Source organism: Varanus komodoensis, unplaced genomic scaffold (genome assembly GCF_004798865.1).
Source record: "Varanus komodoensis strain SLA01 unplaced genomic scaffold, ASM479886v1 scaffold22, whole genome shotgun sequence".
NCBI classification, from domain to species: Eukaryota; Metazoa; Chordata; class Lepidosauria; order Squamata; family Varanidae; genus Varanus; species Varanus komodoensis.
In genome coordinates, this window is record NW_025335606.1 from 14,881,980 (window position 1) to 14,904,765 (window position 22,786).

At 40.1% G+C, this 22,786-nt stretch overlaps 1 protein-coding gene across 3 annotated transcripts in view; it reads right to left on the reverse strand.

The window, feature by feature from the left end:
• Positions 1-5,701: 5,701 nt before the first annotated feature.
• Positions 5,702-22,786, reverse strand: part of LMBRD2 (LMBR1 domain containing 2) — a 35,502-nt gene continuing 18,417 nt past the window's right edge. The window contains exons 13-18 of one of the 3 annotated variants that reach the window (XM_044431183.1): positions 21,721-21,818; positions 20,232-20,335; positions 17,523-17,569; positions 16,868-16,973; positions 13,210-13,339; positions 5,702-11,514 (exon numbers count right to left, since the gene is read on the reverse strand). In XM_044431183.1, the coding sequence (XP_044287118.1) occupies positions 11,454-11,514; positions 13,210-13,339; positions 16,868-16,973; positions 17,523-17,569; positions 20,232-20,335; positions 21,721-21,818 (546 nt within the window). In that variant the 3' untranslated portion in view covers positions 5,702-11,453. Of the gene's footprint in view, positions 11,515-13,209; positions 13,343-16,867; positions 16,974-17,522; positions 17,570-20,231; positions 20,336-21,720; positions 21,819-22,786 lie in introns of those variants that run through there. The other 2 variants (XM_044431182.1, XM_044431184.1) reach the window with 2 other exon arrangements.

The following is a 22,786-nucleotide window of genomic DNA, read 5'->3' on the forward strand; positions in this document are numbered from 1 at the left end:
CTGCAAAGATCTGCTCGAGCAAAGCCCCTTTCTCTGATCTGGAGGGATCCCTTCCCTCAGGCATCACAGTTCTGCAACATCTGCTGAGTGCCTGTTTATTATATTGGCAGGGAATTGAGGGGCGGAGGGGGGGTCCACCCAGTCGCTAAAACCTAAATCTGGATGCAGCCTCATAAGTTAAAGAATTTAAGCAGCTGCCTCTAACAGGGCCAAAGCCTGCAGTAGATGTTAGTACTTTGTTGCATGATGTGTAATGATGTTCCAGGATTCTGAATATGTGTAGCCTTGTCACTGCAGAGTTTCCCAATGAAAAGCACCACCTTCTGACTTTGTAACATTATTTGTACTCAAGTTTCACTGACACAGGAACATGTTTTGCCCTAGACACTGCATGACCCCAAATCAGCAAGTCTGTCCTGTTATGATCCAAAGAAACAGAATCAGATCGAGCTTCCCATGTCTTGAACTCTGAGGTTAGGGTCATATAGACATGATTCACCAGCTTCATAGAAGGCTTCTGCCAGGAGGCAAAAGTGTTTTTGTACAAAAACCATCTGCAAAGCTATTTAGTCCGTACTGATGCAAAAAAAAATTGCAAAAGCTATTTAGTCTGTATCTCCCTTTTTCCTGCTACCATTTTTATTATAATATATCTCTTTTTGCAGGTGACCTCACCAACACGGTGAGTATCTTCACAGTCAGGTGCAATCTTCCTCAAGAAAACTCTTTCTTATGCAGAGGACTTTAACTCATGCTGGCTCTTCAGTCAGGCTTTCAATCAGCTCCTATGCTACACATCCCAAGTCTTTCTAACCTGGCGCCTTCTAAATGTTTTAGATTACAACTCCCAGGATTTCTAGAAATTGGCTAGGACTAATGGGAACGCGTTCAGAGTAACTGAAGGACATCAGGTGGAGAAGGCAATGAAAAGCCAGAGTGAAAACCTGTCCTGTGTTCGTTTTTCTCCTGTAAGTATAGATCAGTGAGAGTGTTCAAAGATAGGCTGGACATGCACATGGTGGGCATGTCGTGAGCGGAGCCGGCTGGAGCCAGGGGTCAGACCAGATGGCCCGGGAGACCCCTTCCGACTCGCTCTGTTTCTATGAACATAAATGAGGATGCAAGGATGGGCAAAGGAGAAAGGGCTTTCTTTATTTATAATATTCTTGTGTGCTTATGCACTAGTTTCCAAAAATAGATCCTCTTGCTCTCATCATCCTGCAGTTTTATATTGTGGATTGGACTGATGGACTGTTGTTTTGATTTTTGTTTGGGTATTTGATTGCATTTTTATCCCATTGTATTTTAATCTTCTGTTCCCCCTTGTAAGAAAAAGGAGAAACAAACTCTCGCAGTAATTAAATTATAACCATTAGAAAAACACATTTACAGATTCCAGACACAACACAAGCAGGCCCCTTTCAACCAAGCTTTTCTTAACAAGGAAAGAATAAATAAATGGGCACACTCAGTGTTTGCCATCATTCCCTGAGATTTTACTGTGAATAACCTACAGCCAGAAAAGGTTTTGCCCCCGCGCCCCCCCCGCAAAGCATACCCTGCCGCCTTACCGGCGATTTTCTAAATTCACCAACTTTTAAAAATTGTCTTTGTCTTTAAAGCAAAAAAGCTGAATGATGCTGACATACAGGTGGCAGCCCCCCTGAGCCAAACGAAAGAAGAATGCGGTAAACAAAAATAAAATCTTTACCTTTAATCTGTTACCTGTTGCGTCTACCTGAAACTATGGGCGCTGCCTTGCACACTTTGGGAAAGTGGTGCGGCCCCTCCGCCCGCCCACGGGCCTGCACCTCCCTCCTCCGATTGGGCTGCTTGTGATGCTTCGTCCCAAACCGTGGAAAGCGGTGCAGGCTGACTGGAGGACTTCTCTGCCCGTCCAGCGCGGACGCTTTCTTGGCGGGTCCCGCCCTGCCTGGAGTTTACTACCTTGTTTCCAGGGAGACGCGGGTGCGTGCGAAAGGCCAGGCAAAACCTGCCAGGCCTTTAATTGTTTCTGTAGTGCGGGATGCTTGTTCGTGCCCCTTTTCTTTGCTTAAGATTTGCAGCATGGAGGTGGAAAGCTGGCAAAAGAGAAACCCACATGAAACACCTGTAAAATCCTTTTTTGTACAAGGGAAGGATTTCAGTATTTGGATGCCAAGGATCAAAAAAAAAAAAAAAAAGAAAAAAAAGAAAGAAAGAAAGAAAGAAAGTGGTGCACCTGTGACTGGATTGTGCCATTTTAATCTGCAGGTGTGGTGTTCTTATTAACAACTGTTCCTCCATTAAAAAAAGTAAAAGCCATGCATTTGGAAAACTAGGTATCAGGGAATCAGGTTCTAGCCTAGGCTTTCACTTAGTTATAATGTGCAGAAGTGCTTTCTTGTGAATAGCGTTCTACCTGATACAGGTTTACCACTTCATTTGTTGTTTATTAAAATGCTGCTTCAGAAAGAAAAGTTTTAAGCAGTTTGGTACCTCTTTGGAAGACTTGGGTAACCAAGAAAGGCCAGTGATGCCTGTATCGGTGGGGCTCCTCATCCTTTGCAGCCATACCCTTGTTTTTTATAGGATGTATATGCAGTGCTGAATGCCACCCCCAAAGCAGGTTTACCACCATGCAGCACTATAGATAGCTCCAGTAAATTCAGAATAAAAGCTGCAATGGATAAGGAGCCCCCCTGGCATGGCATCACAAGCTTCCTTTGCAGATATACACTCTTAAAGAAACTACCTAAGCTAAACAAATATATTTGCATCAGGCAAACAAGTTCACATGTTCACTCCCCCGCTTGGTTTGTTTCGCAGTTACCCACTCAAAAAATTCATTTAAGTAGTAACAAGCATCAAAATCTTTGGAAAAAGTGCTCTCATTAAGAGCTGTTTTGAAGGAGCAGACTTTTCCCTTGTTTTTGAAATAACATGAAAAACTAAATAAAAAGAATGTTTTAATAACTGTAGTTTTGTGTCTGCAATCATTCCAGCTGTTTTACTGGTTCCGCTTCCTTTGGTAGGAAGAGCACGAGAAACTTAAACAGACTCCTGCAGTATCAGTATAATTACAGCATGGGGCACGCTTTACTGCTGGGGGTGAGAAATGAGAGTAGATTCTGTATTGGCTGGCAGTAGCTCTCCAGTTGTTGTTAGTCGCGAAGTTGTGTCTGACCCATTGCTACCCCATGGACAACATTCCTCCAGGCCTTCGTCCTCCACCATCCCCTGGAGTCCACTTAAACTCACACCAACTGCTTCAGTGACCCCATCCAGCCACCTCACCCTCTACCACCCTCTTCTCCTTTTGCCATCTATTGTTCCCAGCATTAGGCTCTTCTCCAGGGAGTCCTTCCTTCTCATTAGGTGGCCAAAGTATTTGAGTTTCATCGTCAGTATCTGGCCTTCTAAAGAACAGTCAGGGTTGATCTCCTCTAGGACTGACCGGTTTGATTGCCTAGCAATCCAAGGGACTCGCAGGGGCCACTACAGAATTGTGAGGCCACAATTCAAAGGCCTCAGTTCTTCAGCGCTCAGTCTTCCTTATGGTCCAGCTTTCACAGCCATACATTGCAACTGGGAAAACCATAGCCTTGACTTATGCACTTTTGTTGGCAGGGTGATGTCTCTGCTTTTTAGTATGCTCTCAGGGACACAGGCAAAACCAGAACTTCAGCATCACTGCTCCCCGCTGCTTTTAACTGGAAATGCAAAGGACTGAAGTGAGGGCTTTCTGGGTGCAAGCATAGCTCTGTGGCAGAGCAGTTGCCCAAGTGGAATTAATCCAGTATCCCAGATCCTAAAAAGTAGGTCCAGCTTAGGTATTTGCACTCTCTCAAGCAAAAGAAAGCTTCCACTCCTTTTGTCTTGGTCTGCTGGTTCTCAGAATAGGTGTGGTAATTTGGCAAACCTGCTGGAAGTGTGAGGCCTGATGCAGCCTCCAGAGTCCCTTGTGTTAGGCTTCTTTGCAACCCACTTGTGTGTCTGGACAACACAGCTAGATTGCAGCATGACCCGAAAGCATGGCCTGTTCTGATGAAATCAGGGCAAAATATTCTTTAGGATAGAAATACATAACGAGGAAAAGATCAGTCAGATCCAAATCATACAACAAGCAATTCAAATTGGTCAATCCGTGCAAAAGAAACAAAAAGGGAAAATACTAACTAGCACAGCCCTGCACAAGCGGCCTGCATGGTTCCTTGAAGAGCCGCTATGTCCATAGTAAGGTTCTGCTGGTGCCTGTATCATGTCTTCTCCCCTTTCTTGAGGAAAAACTAGCCTGTACTGCAGAAAACTAGGGGCAATCTTCCTTTGCGTAGGAAGAGAAAGACCTCAACTTCCTTTTTCAGTACAGTGTATTTCCTCTGGTCCTGCACTTCTTGCCTGGCTGGAGATTCCATCTTTTCATCTGTTGACTGCCCCCACCCCCCACCACATAAAGGTTCAACTCTGGCTCTGCAGTGGATTCTCAAAGATTCTTCATTGTTTAGGTAGTTAGAGAGTTTACAATAGGTTGGCTAAGCAGCAATGCTTGGCCTAGAGATGACCTAAGCCAAGGTCAGGCAACCTGGCCTTTCAAGTACATGATTCTTCACTTGTGGAAGTTGGAGGGGCCTCTTCATGTCAGCATTTTCTTCTAGAATAATGCAGTGTTTTCTTTGATCTCACATGAAAAGTCCAGTCTTTTTCTGAAGTTCCACTGTGCACCACAGCACCACCTTGTGTTCTGTTGTGTACTGGAACATATAGAACAAAGGAGAGGAACATGCCTGGAGGATGGTCTTGACTGTACTTTTAGGCATGACTTAATAGCCCACCCTGACAATAAGCCACAGTGGTTATTTTGTGAATTACTCACAAAGAGTGGCTGCCAGAATCATTATTGTGCAAACAGGGCTCATGCCCTGAAAAGCTAAGGAGAGGATGGGGCATCCTTGCTCCACTCCATGATGGTGTCCAGAGCATGGAGCAGAAACGTGGACCAGATCCATGTAACCAGCAAAGATGGTTAGAATTTGCCTCTTCTTGCCTGGCGGATGTGTGCTGCCTTGGCAAGGAGAGCATCCCAGCAACCACTGGCAGAGTCTTGTGAGGTATACTCTTGAGTTGCCAGCAAGGATAGCTGCTTTGATTAGGGGGAAAGCTCCTGATAGTAGCCAACTGCTGCTTGAGCACTGTAGAGGCTGCTGTCAGCAGGGCTCAGCTGGAAGCTGCTTGTCCAAAGGAGCACCAGGGGACTTTTGCTGCTCTTCCCTAGCTCACTAGCTGTTGGGGCTCATTGGTGGCAGATTGTCATGTTGTCCAAACCTGGGCAACATGACCCACCATGAATGATCACAACAGGCCATGGATTCTCAGGGTGTTATGGAGGGAGGGGGGAGAGTGTATAAAGACATAACATATTTAACACCTACTAAAAGTGTAATTCAATTCAGTTGTCTTATTGTCCTTCCCTTTCATATTTAGGTGAAAAGGAAGCAAGAAAGATGAATGTCAATGCCATAATTAAACAGATGCCATTTCAGCTGCTTCTTTTCATCCTATTCAGGTTTTGTTCCAAAGCTGCTATTCATTTGTTAGATGAGATGCTTGCCTGAGCCCACAGGACTACAAGGCATTTTGATGTTACATGAAGTGGGGTTATAAATTTCTGTAGATGTGCACAAATGCTAATATTTATCCAAGATGTTGACAAAGTACAACACTATTGTAGAAACAACTGTTTCATGCAAACTTTATTCTGAGATGTGCAGTTCCACTCCAGCCCCATAATTAGTACATCAGTATTTTACAGACAGAAATCTACCAGACCTGTGGCAAAGGACGCTTATCTACTCACATGCAGCAACATTTTTACAGCCCATCTGAAATTGTGTTTGCAAAGGTGTTTTATGAGCTCAAGCTTTGCCAATCCCAAAGAAAATGACATATGAAAGCAAAAGCATATTGTTTTCAGGTATACAATTTAGCTCTCTTGTACAAAGACCTAGTAGACAGACATACTAAAGTGTTGCTGATTACATACTCATGTACTTAGAGGTATATACACTTTCAAAGAGTGTGGCACCCCATGGTTTCTTGGTTTCCTTTGGCCAGCAGTCATGTCAGCCCACATGCTCAAAACAGTAAATGTGCAGCAAGGTAACACAACTACCAGTGTTAACACATTCCTTGGCTTCAGCGCATGCAATGTTCTGCTTTCCTTACCATGGGAAATCTGTAATGTGTGAACAAATCCTGATTTACTATTCTTTACAGCAAAATAAAACACTATTTCACCAATGGAGGTAAGGAATGAGCTCATTCATGACATTTGAGAGGGGAACAGTGATGATGGTTGCAATTTTTCCTAGTCTAGCCAATTCAAGGATTGCTGAAGTATTCCTGAGAAGCAACAGGTCACAGAGAATGGGGGAGGAAGAAGACTGGAAAATCTCAATATCATAGGTAAACATTTTAATGATAATTTTTGCATTTTAGAAAGAATTAACTCCTGGGAGAAAATTAGCATCCGAATGGCTAAACTAAATTCAAGCATTGATTTTTACCTGCATTGTTCATTAGATTTCACAGAAATCATTATTCCATAAAATAGTGTTCATTTTAATATTCTGTACACTTCCATCTCTCAAAATAAATGTTATTTGTTTTACAACATTTGCAACACTTCAACTCAACCTGCAAATTTACTTCATGAGATTCAGTTTGCCAATTAGATCCTATTAGATATTCTACAGTAATATGAAGTACAGCAGTTGAAGTCTCAATTTTTAAGTGTCTGTCTCAGCATTTCAAGAGATATGGAAAATAAAAAACTCCATCCATTCACTGGTAATAAGAGTAACATAACAGTTGATATACAAGGGAAATCCTATTCTTTGAACACTGACAGCTATACCTCAAATGGAGAAAACATGATCCTCGAAAGCAACCTTGAAATTAGCAGTAGAGGTACACCTGAGCTGCATTAACCAGCTTTTCAAAGAAGCAGAGATTGAATCGGTACAGTGGTTATTTTACTCTTATTCCCTTTAAAAAACAATTTATTTAACAATAGTGGATCTTTCCATGCTTTTTAATAAAAACAAACAAAGAAAACAAGCATATTCTGTTCAGAAATACCCTCAGTCTTAGTATGCTGTATTGATTTAACAGGCAGGACAATCCTTGCCCTCTAGATATAGTTTCTAAATGCCCAAGAATTGTTCCAATTCCCAGATACAAGCCTGGAAACTTGCTCCAACCTCATAGCTGGAGCTCTGTAGGCAGATTCCTCCCCACAACAGATGGCATGCAGGGAGCCACACCACTTGCTTCTCTGAGCAAACTGCCAGAAAAGTTTGGTGGGTAAAGAGGGGAGGGGATCAGAACAACCAAGATACAACGTATCCTGGCAGTGCCTCACTTGCTTCTCTCCTCTTCTAAAGTGCTGCACTTAGTTGAACTTGGTCATCTAACTGCTTTGCAGGCAGGAGATGGCCTCTGCCGCCATGATCCTCCTGACTTGCATAGGATGCAAGTCTTCCAAGTTCAGAGGGTTGTGGACATCGCAACTGCATTGTACCCCGAGTTGTCCACTTTCAGTCTTGACAATCCTTCTGGCACAATTACAGAGAAAACACTTCTGATCAGAGAACCATAATGTAATAAAGTTAATTTTAATTCCAACTAATATACAGCATTACATTTTAAATTATGACAGTAATTCCTATATCCCTTGTTAGATATATAAATAACAATTATACAGTGGCAGCAAATATACATCCCAATATCCAAGATTCCGAAACCCAATGCAGTTTACAAAGCAACTGCTTCTGCTGTTCCCTTTGGGAGAGCAACAAGTACCTTAGCACATGACTTTAACAGGGAAAGAAATCAGTGACAAATACAAGTTTTGCATGATTGCAACTGCTAAGAAAACTGCATCCCTCAGATTTGTACTGAAACAAGGAATCTAAAATTCTTGTAAAACACACAATTGTAAGTCAGCAGAAAATTCTTACAAATTCAAAAAACTGGTCAGCATCACCAACGTTTACAACACGAAATAACCTCAACACTGTTGCATCCTAGTACTGCTAATATCTTAGACAAGGATAATGAATAAAAAAACTAGTTTCCTGTACATTATCCACTTTAGGGGTACATCATCCACTTTATGCTACCCTAAGCAAAAACAAAAATGTTTTCAATACTTTTATTTTGCCTTGAAGTTCCACAGTAATGTGTAAAGAGCAAGACACTGAAATCTTAGCAAAATCATGCAATGCAAGCTTCTGGAACTGAATCCCATACATACTTACATCTAAGCAACTTGGCCTCACTTTGAAAGTGACCACAAAGTCCCTCAAAGGCTGCTGGACAGAGTATTATTCACACAAACACATTGCCTTTCCAAAGGCAAGTCTAATGAGGCACAGTTTTGTTTTGAGATCACACTGAGCTACTTCCACTTACACTGCAAAATTACCCTAGAACATTTTATAGCAGCCAGTTTTACCAGGGCCAGGTTTACCTTCCATAATAGGTGGTGAGCTGCTGGTCTGCAATGCAGCACCTGAGTAATCAGCAACATCTTATCAAGTCCTTAGCAAGCTTCCAGAAGTCTCACTGAAAGCTTAAACAAACTACTAAAACATTAATCAGACCTCCTGCTGGGGTTTTTAAAAACCCACAAACGATGTATTTGTTCTGAATGGATTTGATATTTCTGAAGTAATAGTTCTTACCTGTTTGAAGAACAGTAATGGCAAGTTTAAATCTCCCTATAATGAGTAAAATATTTCTTAAGCACAGGTTTAATATTGAAACTAAACTAGTACTAATGCTGATGAGAAGTTTAATTAATCCCCACAAATGTTAACTAGTTAGCTACATTATTTTTTAAAAATCACAGCATTTTCAGCATGTGAAAATCTTTTCCAAAGTCATAATTTCACAATGTTTCTTCTTCAGTTAGTGTTTTCCAGAGATTTAAAAAAACTCTAGGTTATTTGAAAAAAACTTTTAAAAACTACATTCTGTGTCATATTTGAGGGATTTTCATCTGGCTTTCCAAAGATGCGTATGTGCTGGGATTCAGCATAAGACCCACTTTTTAAGTCTCATGTAAACTATATGAACTTGGGCAAAAAGCCAACATGCATATAAGTGAAATCACAAATCATTGTGAAGAGAGAACATGCTTTCAAGAGCCATTCACTTTTAGCATATGCATTAAAGAGATTTCACTGAAGCTACTATGAAGCATATCAATGCTAGTTTTCCCCTAAAAAGAAAGTCAAAGATTTAACTAAACTTTTTAAGAAACACGGATGAGCACCCTTCTGTGCCTCTTTGCTTCCACATCTCCCTTATCTGTATGTGATGACCTAACCTGCATTTCCCTGCCCTCCTGAGTGATGATGGGGAGATGCACGGTACATCATGTATTATTTAGGGCTGATTAAGTATACATCAGCAGAAGAAGAGGGAGGAGATAATTCCCCCACAGCCCTCCCCTAGCCTCTCAACCTCTGCTTTAGTGGGTTGAGGCATCCTCCACAGCAGATTTGCAGAGGGATTTAGGAACAGGGAAAAGAGGAGACAATCCCATCAAGCAACTGGAATGTTGGATTTCATCCCCAGATTTTCTTCAGTAGTGGCAGAAAGCAATTGCTGTTCCATATGTCTAGTATTATCTAGACAAACGCCAAACACAGCATGCTATTAGGACCCTTACATTTCATCAAAATCAATGGAATTTGAATAGCTGTATACACTATAGCCGTAATATTCAGTATACAATATACCACAATGCTTTGCTTCCCTAAAATACCCCCAAAATCCTATATTATGTTAAACAACTCATCCTCAGATATGAAATACACTATCTGGAGAAATAAATAATTAGGTCTTCATAGGCATTCATTGACTGCTCAGACCTAACCACTGAACTTAGTTTTAAGAAAGCAAACAGTATTGACTGCATAACAGAAGTATGCTTTCCTTCCATTCATACCGCACTCGCTGTTGATTTACTTTGGGCCCTTACACTGTAAAGGGCCACCCAAGTTTCACAAAGGCCGTTACGCACATTATTAGCAATGTTGTTTCCCAGCTGACACTTTTTGAAAGGACCCAGCTTGAAAGAGCACACATTTACTATTCTAAGGCGCAAAAGCACATTATTTCTTAAAAATGTACGCAAGGTAATACAATTGGGATATCACTACTCCTGTTTGCCAATAATGAATCATACCATATTAAATTCATTTCTTCAAAAGTAATAGTCCATTTTCACACCCTGCAAGAATTATGTGAACTATATGTTACTTTTGACATGATGAACTTGCTTGAAGTGAAGATTAAACATTTCTACATTCAGAGTCATTAAACATGTGTTAGCTGGAAGGGATTTTCAGATGTATAGATGAAATTCCTAAAGAGAAACTTCTGATGGATTTTCTTTCATTGAGCACATTGTAATATATATGATGTTAAATCAGTACATATGAACATTTACGGTTCTGTTTGGTCTTATCTATCACACATGCCAATGCCATTTGTACGTATTTAATACTGACAGAAATAATTTTCTCTTCTGGTGCAGGCTTTCCTGATGATAACTATTATTTTTTTACAGTTATGTTATTAATACCTCTCCAGCTCTTTAACTGGAGTTGAAGGTCCAGGCACCCTATGAGCTGCCCAGAGCGGCTCTTTCAATCATGCCCAAGGCTTGAATGGAAGGTAGTCTATGAGCTTGCATCAGACAATGCTGGTGAGCTCACTTGGGATGACCCAATTGCATTAGACCTTAGGATACCTACTCGAAAACTAAGATCCTTCCAGAAAGGAATAAAGGAAAAAGAAAATTCAAATAACTTTCAACATGAATGACAATTCCACTTGACCCTATATTTATTAAAACTGAATCAACCTATAACAAACTGAAATTACCTTGTTGATCCAAATCTAAAGACAAAATCATATACCATTATGTATCAATGACCATCAACTTAAAAGTAAATTCTAGAAAAAAGGCTTCTAAATGTTTATAATATAAAGTTTTCAGGTCAGATGAGATCATATCCACTATGAGAGCAACTCCTGTCTAGCATCAAATTCTGACCCCAAATCCTTTCTTTCCCCACTCTGTTCGGTGTCGAACTGTTTCTCTCACCCTTCCACTATCTGCCTATAGTTCACAATTCTCACATTATGGCAAGAGCAGTGGAGTGGTTTCGAAGGAGTGAGGGTAAAGATGGGAAAGGCACTGCTGAGGTGGTCCCAGTTGCAGGAGCCATGCTTTTGCTTGTCACAAATTGGGCAAGTAATTATACAAAGTGCATTTTAAGGGGAAAGGCTCATTATTTCCAACATTCAAGTTTCTTTTTATAAAGTGAGGTTGTTTTGGTTACAGAACATATTACCGAAAGAGCAATTCCCAAAGCAATGGATGTGAGAGTTCTGTGGGTTTAGACATCATCAAATATTCTGCTTCTTGACATTGACAAGTATCTTCCACCTGGCTGATACCTGTAGGATATATAAAGAACACACATAAAAACTATATGTAGTGTAAGGTTAAAAAGGAATGAAATACATGAGATCAGCAACTAACAGAATCACGAGTCTTTTAGCGCCAACCTTTTATTCAGCCACTTTGCCATATAAAATATAGAAGAACTAAGGGTATAATTTGTATTTAGAATTTGACCCTAATGTATGACCTATATTCCAAAATAGGCCAGGAATGGGATTTACACAATACATATATTTAAATAAAGTCATCTGCGTAACAACATTGGATGACCATTTTTCCCATAATGCTAAAATACCTAAAATATGAACTGTAATTAGTTATCTGAAATTAAAAATGGAAACAATCATGTAATGTAACCCAGGACTGTCAACATGAAATGGCAAAGGCTCCCCAGAGTTTCAGACAGGAGCTTTTCCCCCAACCCTACCTGGAGAAGCCAGAGAGTGAACCTGGGACCTTTTGCATGCAAAACAAGGTGTTCCACCACAGTGTTATGGCACCACTATCATAACCATGATTATCTTTAAGTAAGGAGTGTGCATCACACATATATGCATCCATGTATCTTGATCAACAAGGCAGAGAAACCTGTTCTGTTGAGATGTTAAGATCTGAGTGAGGTGCTCCTTATGTTTGCTCTATCAAGGGGAGAGCTGTGAGCACATCTGGTTTGCTTTTAAAAGATAAAAGAAGCCACACTTTCCCATAATTTGGATTGGGGCATGTTATTTCTCTTAAATACTTTCCACCAGTATTGGTTTTCTGATTCAGATGGCCCTCTACAAGACAAAATTATACTCTTAGCACAAGAAAGAAGGGGCAACTTCCCCTTTCCAGAACCAAAGACAAGGTTTCTACTTATTCAGGGGATTCACTAGGCATATAGAAAATATAGAAGATTGTAAATTCAAACTGTTTTAAAAACCAAAAGAGTCCTGAGATAATGTGAGATGGCAATTCAGCTATGGATGAAAGAAGCTGAACCAGTCTGTTGAATGTGTCAGATGAAAATGAAAAAATAAACAATGATGTGATGGATGAACGGCCTCACGTAACTTAGAAAGAAACACGGGGTCACTAGGATGCACTGTATGAGTGTCAAAAAACATCCACTGCACACCATACACTCTTGCATGAGTTCTCAGCAGCTGTTTGCTCAGAATCAAGCTACCAGCCCGAATCCTGAGTTCATATGGATACCTGTGTTTCATCCTATGAAGAAAATAAGTGTGCGTAAGGAGGAGAGTTAATTTGGAAAGTCGTACAGGATTTAAACTTCCTCTGTTTTGTGGTCCAAAGTTATTGCTTTCTCACAAGCAGATAAACCATGGAAGATTTGACCATGGATTTCCTGGGGTCACAGTTGGTTTTAAAGAATGCTCACAGTGATAGAGATCCAAAGTGCTACTGATTTTTAAAAAAACTTTTCCTCTTTGAACAGCTGAACCCCCCGCCCCAACCCATTCAACAAGCTTTAATTGATCCTTGTGAAATGGTTGTGTGATGCTTCACCCATGAGCTAACCGACTTACAGATTTCTTACTCATTCAACAGGCTAGCCTATGGATATTCACTGTGATGACGGGCGAGGTATGCAGCAGGAGGGTGAGACTCATATGTCCTTCCTTTTATTACAGCTTTTGCCTCCCACTCCCAAGGGTGAGAAATAAACCTCAAATGTTCCCCACCTTCCTAAATCCGAGTCAAGAGGATCTTCACTAATTGAGTCAGCATTGAAATCCATAGGTTCTGCATCCTGGAGAAGTTCAACTCTGTCCCTTTCATTCCTTCCATTTGATCTGGTATATTTAGAGGCTACTGCTGCAGGAAAAACATTAAAACATTACAACCCAGTAATGCTTTCTTCTGATACTAGATCATGTGCAAAGATGACATATTATTAATACTCAAGTAAAAATATAGACTTGAGCTGTACTTTCAGGGTCAATTTAACAAACTGAACTTTATGTGACATGCTATGGTCACAGACTATTTAAAACACAAATAACTAAGATAAAGGACATGATACAAGGAACAACAGTACAACAGCTGTTTGACTTAGTTAAAATATAAGCAGAATAACATACTTAAACATTATCAATAAATTATTAATAAAGCTGTCATAGTTTGGGCACGTTAGGAGAAAGCAAGACTCACTGGATAAGACAATAATGCAAGGGAAAGTAGAAGGAAGAAGAACATTCACTGCATATTATTGTTGGAATGGAGTTTCAACAGTTACCACTGCGTGAAGCAATCTCCAAGCAGCCCCCACTTGTTAGACGTTAGTCCAAGGTGTACTTTCTCTGCCTGCTGCTCTTTAACTGAGCTTTCTCCTCAATTATTCTAGCCTAGAGATCATATTTGTGCATTCTTAGTTGTGGAAGTGAACCATTCAGTCCACAGTTCAGTATCAGGAAGTATCAGTTCCTATGACATAACTCCCATACATTACTCAAAGAATGCTGCAGCCCAACTGGTAAGGCTTTAGCTATTGATTTTCTTTTTGGATAGCATCCCAGTCTTCTTGATAATTATTTTTATGCAAGTTACCCAGGATTCAATTTAAGTCAGTGTTTGGGCTAGAACCCCCAAATGCTATTTTGGTAGCGTAAAGTTATCTTAGGTAGAAGTTTGCAATTTCACACAGAGAGCTGCAGGATTCTCTTCTACTGGCTCTAGATTCTAATGTGATCGCTTCTTTCTTAATGCATAGAGGTTCAAGAAAAGTAAGCGTCCAGAGATGACTCATATTAGATGGGATAAAAATATCCTAAATAAATAAGTAAGAAAGTAAGTAAGTTAAAGCTTCTTCACAAAGCCTTCAGAAGCAGCAGGCACAACATTTTCCCAAACAGTTTCAGGAAGAAAAATGTTTTAGGTAGTTGATTCTGCCTAAAAACAATGACTCAGATGTTTGAAGGAAATGTTTGAAGGAAAAGTGGGATATTTGTTATCATATGAAGTCACTGCACCACACCAGTTCAAAGACTTCCCTACTGCAGAGTGGCTTTCTGAAACTGATTTTACAGTTGAGGTGTATATGACACTGCAACCAGAAACTGAAAAGTTCTCTGTCTACAATAGAATAAAGTTTAGTGTAGAGTTATTTTTAAACATTTATAGAGTGTCAAACTTCTACACAGTGCACCAGCAGGTTAAAATCTAGTAAAAATGGCACAAAAGGAAAGCATGGATGCAGTGAGAAGAGAAAAAACAAACAAATTGATTATTAATATGATATAATTGTTCTTATAAATGACTAGCTGCAGTGAAGACAGATCAGGGAGAAGAGAGGTCAGATGACATCCTGTTCTTTCTCTCCCTCTCCTGCAGCTAGCTGGGATTACAGCTATAAGTGTTTGCTTACTTGAAGGCAATTCAAGCTTCAAAAATACATGTTGGACTACTTCTCACAACATATTGCTTTCTGAATAACCATTCCAAGGTGTTTGCAAAAAGTTCTACTGCAGCAAAAAACATTCACACTCTTTACCCTTATGGTCCTTTTAATGAGTGGCACCTGATGCATTAACAAAAGTCTTCATTCATGAGTCTTAGATGGAAGCACATCCCCACTAATGCTTGGATCTTCTTTTCTTTTTGATATTTGAAAAGGTTTGCCCTCCCCTGAAGAGCCCCACCCAAAGTGGAAGGATTTTCTGTTAGTACATTTTGTGAGTGACAGGATAATTCTCAAAATATTTTTTAAAATTTTTTGAAATATTCAGTTTGTTAAAAGAAGCAAGAAGGTTTTAAACACTGAAAAAGATTCTAGAGTGCCAAACTAAAGGTGCAAGGAAACACCTGAATTACAATTTTCCAAAGCACATGGCCTTGAGGAGGTAACCAAGAATTGTATCCAATGTTAGACTAAGTTTTCATTCATTTTACTGGGTTTACACTAGATAGAACATGCATTGGATACAACACAGTTATTTTTCCTTCTTCAAATGAGAATGCTAACTTCCACAGTCAATAAACTGAAACTCAACCCAGACAAGACGGAGGTCCTGTTGGTTGGCGGATCGGGTTTCGGAGAGGGTGGATTTGACCTGGTCCTGAATGGTGCAACACTCCCTCTTAGGGATAAGGTCCGCAGCTTAGGAGTACTCCTTGACCCGGAGCTTTCTTTGGAAGCTCAGGTGACAGCGGTAGCGAGGAACGCCTTCCTTCAGCTTCGGCTGATTAATCAGCTGCGTCCCTACCTGGAGTACGACTGCCTGGCGACAGTGACACACGCGCTGGTGACTTCCCGCCTAGACTTCTGTAACGCGCTTTACGTGGGGCTTCCCCTGAAGACAGTCCGAACACTTCAATTGGTGCAAAATAGAGCTGCCAGGTTGCTGACGGGGATGGGGTGTTATGCTCACATGACTCCAGTCCTCCATCAGCTTCACTGGCTTCCCATTGAAGCCCGGGCCCAATTCAAGGTGTTGATTATGACCTACAAAGCCCTAAACGGCTTGGGTCCTGGCTACCTGAACGAGCGCTTACGTCCGTATATGCCCGACCGCCCTTTGAGATCTGCGGGAGAGTCCCTTCTCCGGGAACCCTCCATGAAAGAAATTAGGAGAGTAAGTACCCGGAGGAGGGCTTTCTCTACGGTGGCGCCCAACCTATGGAATTCACTCCCCAAAGAGGTCCGCCTGGCACCGTCTTTACTGGTTTTTCGGCGCCAGGTAAAGACCTTTTTATTTAAACATCATTTCAATTGTTAAAACATATGATCTGGCCAGGGCAACTTCTTCTTCCTTCTCTTTCTCCTCCTATATTTTTATTTTATACTGATAATTTTAATTTTATTTTTGTAAATCAATGTATTCTTTGTATTTTTATATTTAATGGTAATTTATTATGTACTATTGTATTTCAATGTATTTTATCATGTTGTAAGCCGCCCCGAGGTTTCGGCAAGGGGCGGCATAGAAATGCTATAATAATAATAATAATAATAATAATAATAATAATAATAATAATAATAATGCAACATGTCCCCTGGCTGTAGCTCCGCAACCACTAGATTTAAGTAGGCCAGGCCATTCATAACTGACAGAAATATTGCAATGAAAATATGAAAACTAGCTGTGATTGTCAGATAAGAAGATGCCCTTTGTGCTGGGCTAGAAGACCATTCTTAACTTAAGGGAATATGTTGCTTGACAGATAAGAATGTTATATGTTCTACCTCAATAACATGAAACTAAGCCTGAACAGATCTGTACTTGAGAGAGAAAATTCCTCAGGAAAAAGTGTTGGAAGATACTCAAACCTGAAATTAGGAGCAGGATTATGCAATACTACATCTGTGAATTAAGAATCGTGACAAAGATGCCAAGATCTTACATCTGCTTGTGTTAGTCTCTGAAAAGCTGGACTCCTTCTGGTCTGCTTGAACACTTCTGTTTCGAGCTGAATCTTCACGGTTGCTTCCATACCGTTCTTTCCATTCCTGACCAAAACCACACAAAAATTATGACACATATGTATAAACTACATATTAAATAGCTACTAATGTTTAACAGGAGAAAACTATATTATTCTTATTAAATCATCCCATTTCATATAAGCCACTCTTATGAATTCTGGTGAAAAACCTGGATTTCCAGCTTAGTGGAACAACACCTAGAAAGACTGCCTGATGTAATAAAAGAGAAAGAAGTTTCTGGTACATGCTGTAACCACCCCCCACCCCGCCCCTTGAGTACGCCTATGGTTGACCTTTAAGTATATCATAAAGTTCATGTAAAAGAATACTTTCTTAAAGTCACAGAAACAGTAAACAACCAGAACTGTGTAAAAGTCAGTCTAGTTTTTCAAACTGTGCAGTAACTATATTATTTGGATGCCACAGCCAGATAATTAAAATAGCAATTCAATGACTTCTAGGTGGGCCTAACTTTGGGCAGGACAGGGCTTTGCATTACAGAAATACCACACCCTCCAAATTAACACTAGTTTCATTCTGATATTTGTCTCTGACTGAAAAAAATACACATACCCTCCTCCTATTTTCACCATCTTCCTGCCTTTGCCTTTTTCTTTTTTCTAAAGAGAAAACAATGTTTACATTAAATTTGAAGTAGGATGAAACAATAAACTTAATATACACTTCTATTCCTTTCAAAAGAGTAAACATCAGCATGACTGGAAGAAAGCAGGGGTGTGCAATGGCTACATTACTACCATTATTAGACATTACTAAACACCCAGAGAACTTCAGTTGCAGGACTTTTATTTTATAAATAAAACAATAACATTTTGGTCCAAGTTTGGATTGTGTGAAACCCATAGCAGAAGACTTCTTTCCTTAGAAGCAAGTCAATGGGCCTTGAACTGGATTTTGTTTTGAATTTGTTCAGGATTGACTTTGCCTGAGTTGTGTTTTAAGTGACTGGGGAAGAGGCAGGAACCACTGGATAATTTAATTAAATGAATCGAGGTGACCATGTGTGTAGAGGGACAATCACAGAAAGCTGCTTTTCTTCTGTTTTGGAGGAGGGTGTAATCAGTACAATACTGTGATTTCAAAAAACTTCATCTAAAAACTTGGATCTGTGGCAAAATCAAGCCTGAAATCTGATTGACACGGACTAAAAAAAATCAGGCTGGCTGCAGAATGAACGCTAGATGTAGTTGTGTTCTCATGCCGTGTTTGCATTTTTTAATGCTATAAAAGCCATCTATGTTGTCTTTTCCTTGAAAAATATGCCTCAGGTTTTTCTGCTGAAATCTTTATATAGTCACATAAATTTAAGTGATAATTTGTCAAGTAAAAATCTGATCAAGCAGCATTCCTTTTGTAGAACATACCTGGCTGGCTGGCATTAAACAAGGCTAGGCTGGTTATGTACTCAAGTCTTATCAGAGCCTCCAAGCAGCCAGGGATTTAGAGGAATCCCTCTCCAGAGCCCCAGCCTAAAAACCTTGGGCAGCCCAGCCCAGATGTGCACATAAGCAACCGGAATTCAAATGTGCCAATCAGTACTCATGGCAGGAATTAGTATCTGTCATTGCAAGCTGGTCATCCAGGGTATAAAAGGGGAATGCCACTTGCCTTCTGGGTTGATTTTTTCTTTGCTTGTGATCAAACTTATTCTGGAGAATAAAAACTAAGATTCTTTCCTTCTCACCCTTGTAGTCCTTAATTGTAATATTTGCTATTATGTGTATATATTTATAATGCAATAAAAACTGAACATTGGGAAGTGTGGAAGTAGCAAGAATTAGAAGCCCAAGTTTCTTAGTAACATGACAGAAGAATATTTCCAAATTATAATCTATATAATATCAGCACTGTAGTTTGATAGCTGCAAACTTCATTGGATGAGCTTACTGCACTCCTGTATACTTATGGTACACACAACTAGGGCAGAAACAGAGACAAATTTAAAAGAGGTAGGAATGCAGAGATAGGATTTTCAGAAGGGCCTGGTCTCCTCTCTATAGGCAAAATACAACCAGTCCTTTAAAAAAAATGGATCAAATAAATTTATTGAGGGCAACTCTCTGATAAGCAATCCAATGGGAATGCTCATGGCTGTCTGAACTCAGATGATTATGAGCATCCTATTGAAGATGGAAGTGCAGAGGCAGAGGCTGCCTTCAATAGTTCTTCTGTCCTGTAAATCATTAGATGACTGCTTTTGGCCACCTAAGTGTTTTGTGAGGAGGACAGGCTGATGCCGCCCGGAATACACAGTGAGTTCAGACTACACAACAAGCTATGGTGGCTCTTTACCTTTGCTGATCTGCCATGTTGTCTCGATACAGTCGCGTTACTTCACCAAGGTAAGTTTGTTCTTTAAAAATGATAAGCAACAATGGTTTGTTCTATGGTCTATCTGTACCACTATGGCTTGCTGTGTTATCTGAACCCAGGATCCTGGTTTCTACATTCCTGGTATGCAATTATCACAGAGCACTCTGGAAAGAATGGCAACTGCAGGAGCCATTCCAGCCATCCAACCTCGTTGTGTGGACCAATGAGGAAGAAGCAGGTGACATAGGCAGGGAGTTGAATTTCAGGCACAGTAGCTAATGTGACACATGTCCATAGTGGGATGCCCAAGCGGGGAGGATGGAAACCATGATAAAGTAGAAACCACTTGATTATCTGTCAGGTAGGTCATGCTAAAAACTATAAACTATGCTAACCATGCAGAGCTGCTTGTCAAGTTGTGAGAACAAAGCCACTACCTCAACAGAATTTCATACCTCCCCTCCTGGTTCCCACAACACCATTCCAGAGACTGGATTTCTGTTTGTGGAGCTGTAGCTACAGTGGAAAGAACTGTTATGCTGCAAGAGTGGAGGTTGGACACTTCAAGGTAGGATTCCAAGTCCAACAATGGAGCATGTTTTTGAAGTCAGAGCCAGAATTCCAACTTTTGCTATGAATGTCTAGACAACATTTAGCAGCCATAGCATGGCATCTTAAATAGTTATCGACAATTTTTTGTGATCTTTTTGTGGTTACAGACATATTTTTTTATTAATAGCTACTGTTGTAAATCAATGGAATATCAGAGTCCATCACGCCCTGCTTAGAAACCCTCTACAGGAATCTAGTTTATGCCTGTTTGGCAATGCAGTGCAGTATCAGATGCACCTTTGATATTTGCCAGGATAGCAATGCTTAGTAGAACATGTAAAAATACTTGGGGATGTCTATAGTCTGTGAAGTTAAGTGAAAATATGCCTTCCTTACCTCTTCTAATTAACTCTTTTCCTTCATCTACTAAGTCTGAGGTCATCTCATTGTCTCCCATGAACTGCTGGAATCCCAGAAGATTCAAACACCGAGTTCCTAAACTGATAAAAATCAAAGATATTTTTTTTCCTATCACCAAAAATAAACCAAAGATACATTGGTATTAGCTGTGATTACTCAAATGAATCTTGGCCTCATGAATTCCCTTTTCCACCTCTCCTATTTATTTATTTGTTTATTTTTCGATTTATATCCTGCCTTTTTCCTACAAAGGGCTCAAGGCAGCTTACATCATTCTCCTCCTCCATCTTATCCCCACAACAACAACCCTGTGAGGTAGGTTGGGCTGAGAGTCTGTGACTGGCCCAAAGTCACCCAGTTGGCTCCATGGCTGAGCGGGGACTAGAACCCAGATCACCCGAGTCCCAGTCCCATGCCCTTAAGCACTACACCACACTGGCTCTCTGTATGAAGGAAAGAAAATAATGGATCCCTGTATCCAAAGAAATTAGTCTTTCCCTATAACTGGTTATCCAAGTTGGAAAGAACATGAAAGAAGAATTGGCCTGATCTCCCTTTTTTGGCCCTTCCTGTTTCACAGTGTCTCTTCTCCCATCCAACGCAGAGGTGGTCCCATTATCACCAACTGCTTGGTTTATCTTAATGCTTGCTGAATTTCAGCTAAGAATTTCAAACTTGTCTCTCCTTCTAGTTCAGATTCAGAGTCTAAAGTATCCACATCTTGGAAGTATATTTTTTGGAGAAGCAGACCCAAGTGCTTAAACCTTGGCTCACTGTGTCACCTAAAAGGGGGAATCAGAGCATGGAAACTTGCTTACTCCAGCCCCGCTGTATGAGCCTAAATCTTGATTTATTCTGGTGTACTTTCAAGTTTTCACTTTAATTTACATGTGAGGAAGCTGCTGTTCTCAATGAAGTCATTAAAATTAACAACTAAAATAGGGAAGTTTAAAGGCTCTTTTTAGAATATTAACAATGGACAAGGCAGAACTGACATATCTGCACCAATAATCGAACAATGAGGACTATGGTTTTGTAGTGACTATCTGCCATAAAATACAACTTCTTGGACAGAGCTCACAACGTATGAATTCAGTAAAATAAGGGACAATTTACTAATTATGTGGTGAACATGGAAGCGTACTCTAAACATTTGTAATACAGCTTCATCCTAGCTCTTACTACCTAACACAGGTAGCTTATTAATTAATGATGCTTATTAAGGCCTACAATTGCAAATACATATAACTGAAAACTAAACAAAGAAGCAAAGATGACCCCAAATATCAACATTATTTCCAGCATCAAACTTGACACTTCCATTCTTCCACAAGGGTAGTTGTGTCTGAACATTTTAAATGGTTTTTCCAGTTCTACCAAGAATGGTTCAGATATATTCTTAGACTTTTTATAAGTCTATCAATATCCAAGTAAAAAAAGCAAACCTGAGAAACTTGTAGCCTACCTGAAGTAAGTAGCAATGCAAAGAATAACAACCAGCATGGGGTAATAGATATAAAATCCATCTGCAATGAAGGACAACACTTTCATGGATCCCATAATCTAGGAAGAAAAATCATCAGAGGTTAGCACAACCTTGTTTTTTCACTCTGTTAACCAATTATCCACTGTGTTCTGTGAGAGAAAAGGCTCCATTCATGTGGACTGCCAGTGCGGTATAGTGGTCAAAGGTGTGGGACTGGGCCTCAGGAGATCATGGAACTCACTGGGTGACTTTGGGTCAGTCACAAGCTCTCAGTCCAACCTCCTTCACAGGGTTGCTGTTGTGAGGGTAAATTTGAAAGGACGAGAATTGTGTAAGCCACCTTAAATCCCTTGAAAGGAAAAAAAGCAGGATATAAATATAAATGCTCATAAGAGGTTCTTCCGTCTGACTTTTGGAGATCCCACTTTCCCTCATATCGTGCTCATCCCATTCAGCAGGGTCTCCTGTGCAGCAGTTTTAGGTGGCTGCAAGGGCTGCCATAGGAAAGTGGGGTCACAGATGACCCCCCAGTAGTACAAGCTATTCAACTTAAATCTGGATTGAAGCCTTTCTATTGCAATTGATGATTACAACATACATTCTAGCAATATTCATTTGTATAAACATCACCACAGTTGCTTATACCAGACACAAGTTGATTATAATTTCACAGCTGACAACCAAATAAGATGCTGCATTTATCATTTTCTACTTGATGAGTTTTCAGCAACACAATCAAGGAGAATGGAATGCTATTCCATGTCTGAGATTAATCTGAAACCCAAAATTAATTCAAAACAATTTTTATGGACAGATATGCATCACTGTGTTCTATGCTACCACCCGTGATTAGAAAATAGAATGCTAGCTCTGCAAACTTGTTAGATGCAACTCAAGGTGCTGTTTCTAACCTGCTAATAATCAAGATGGTTTGGAAGTGTGTATTTCGTTACAGTGACTCTGTTCTACTGCAACTGCCTTTGTATTACTCAGTTTAGTTTTAAACTACAAACTGCTGTTAGTGATTCCCAAACTGTAGAACTCT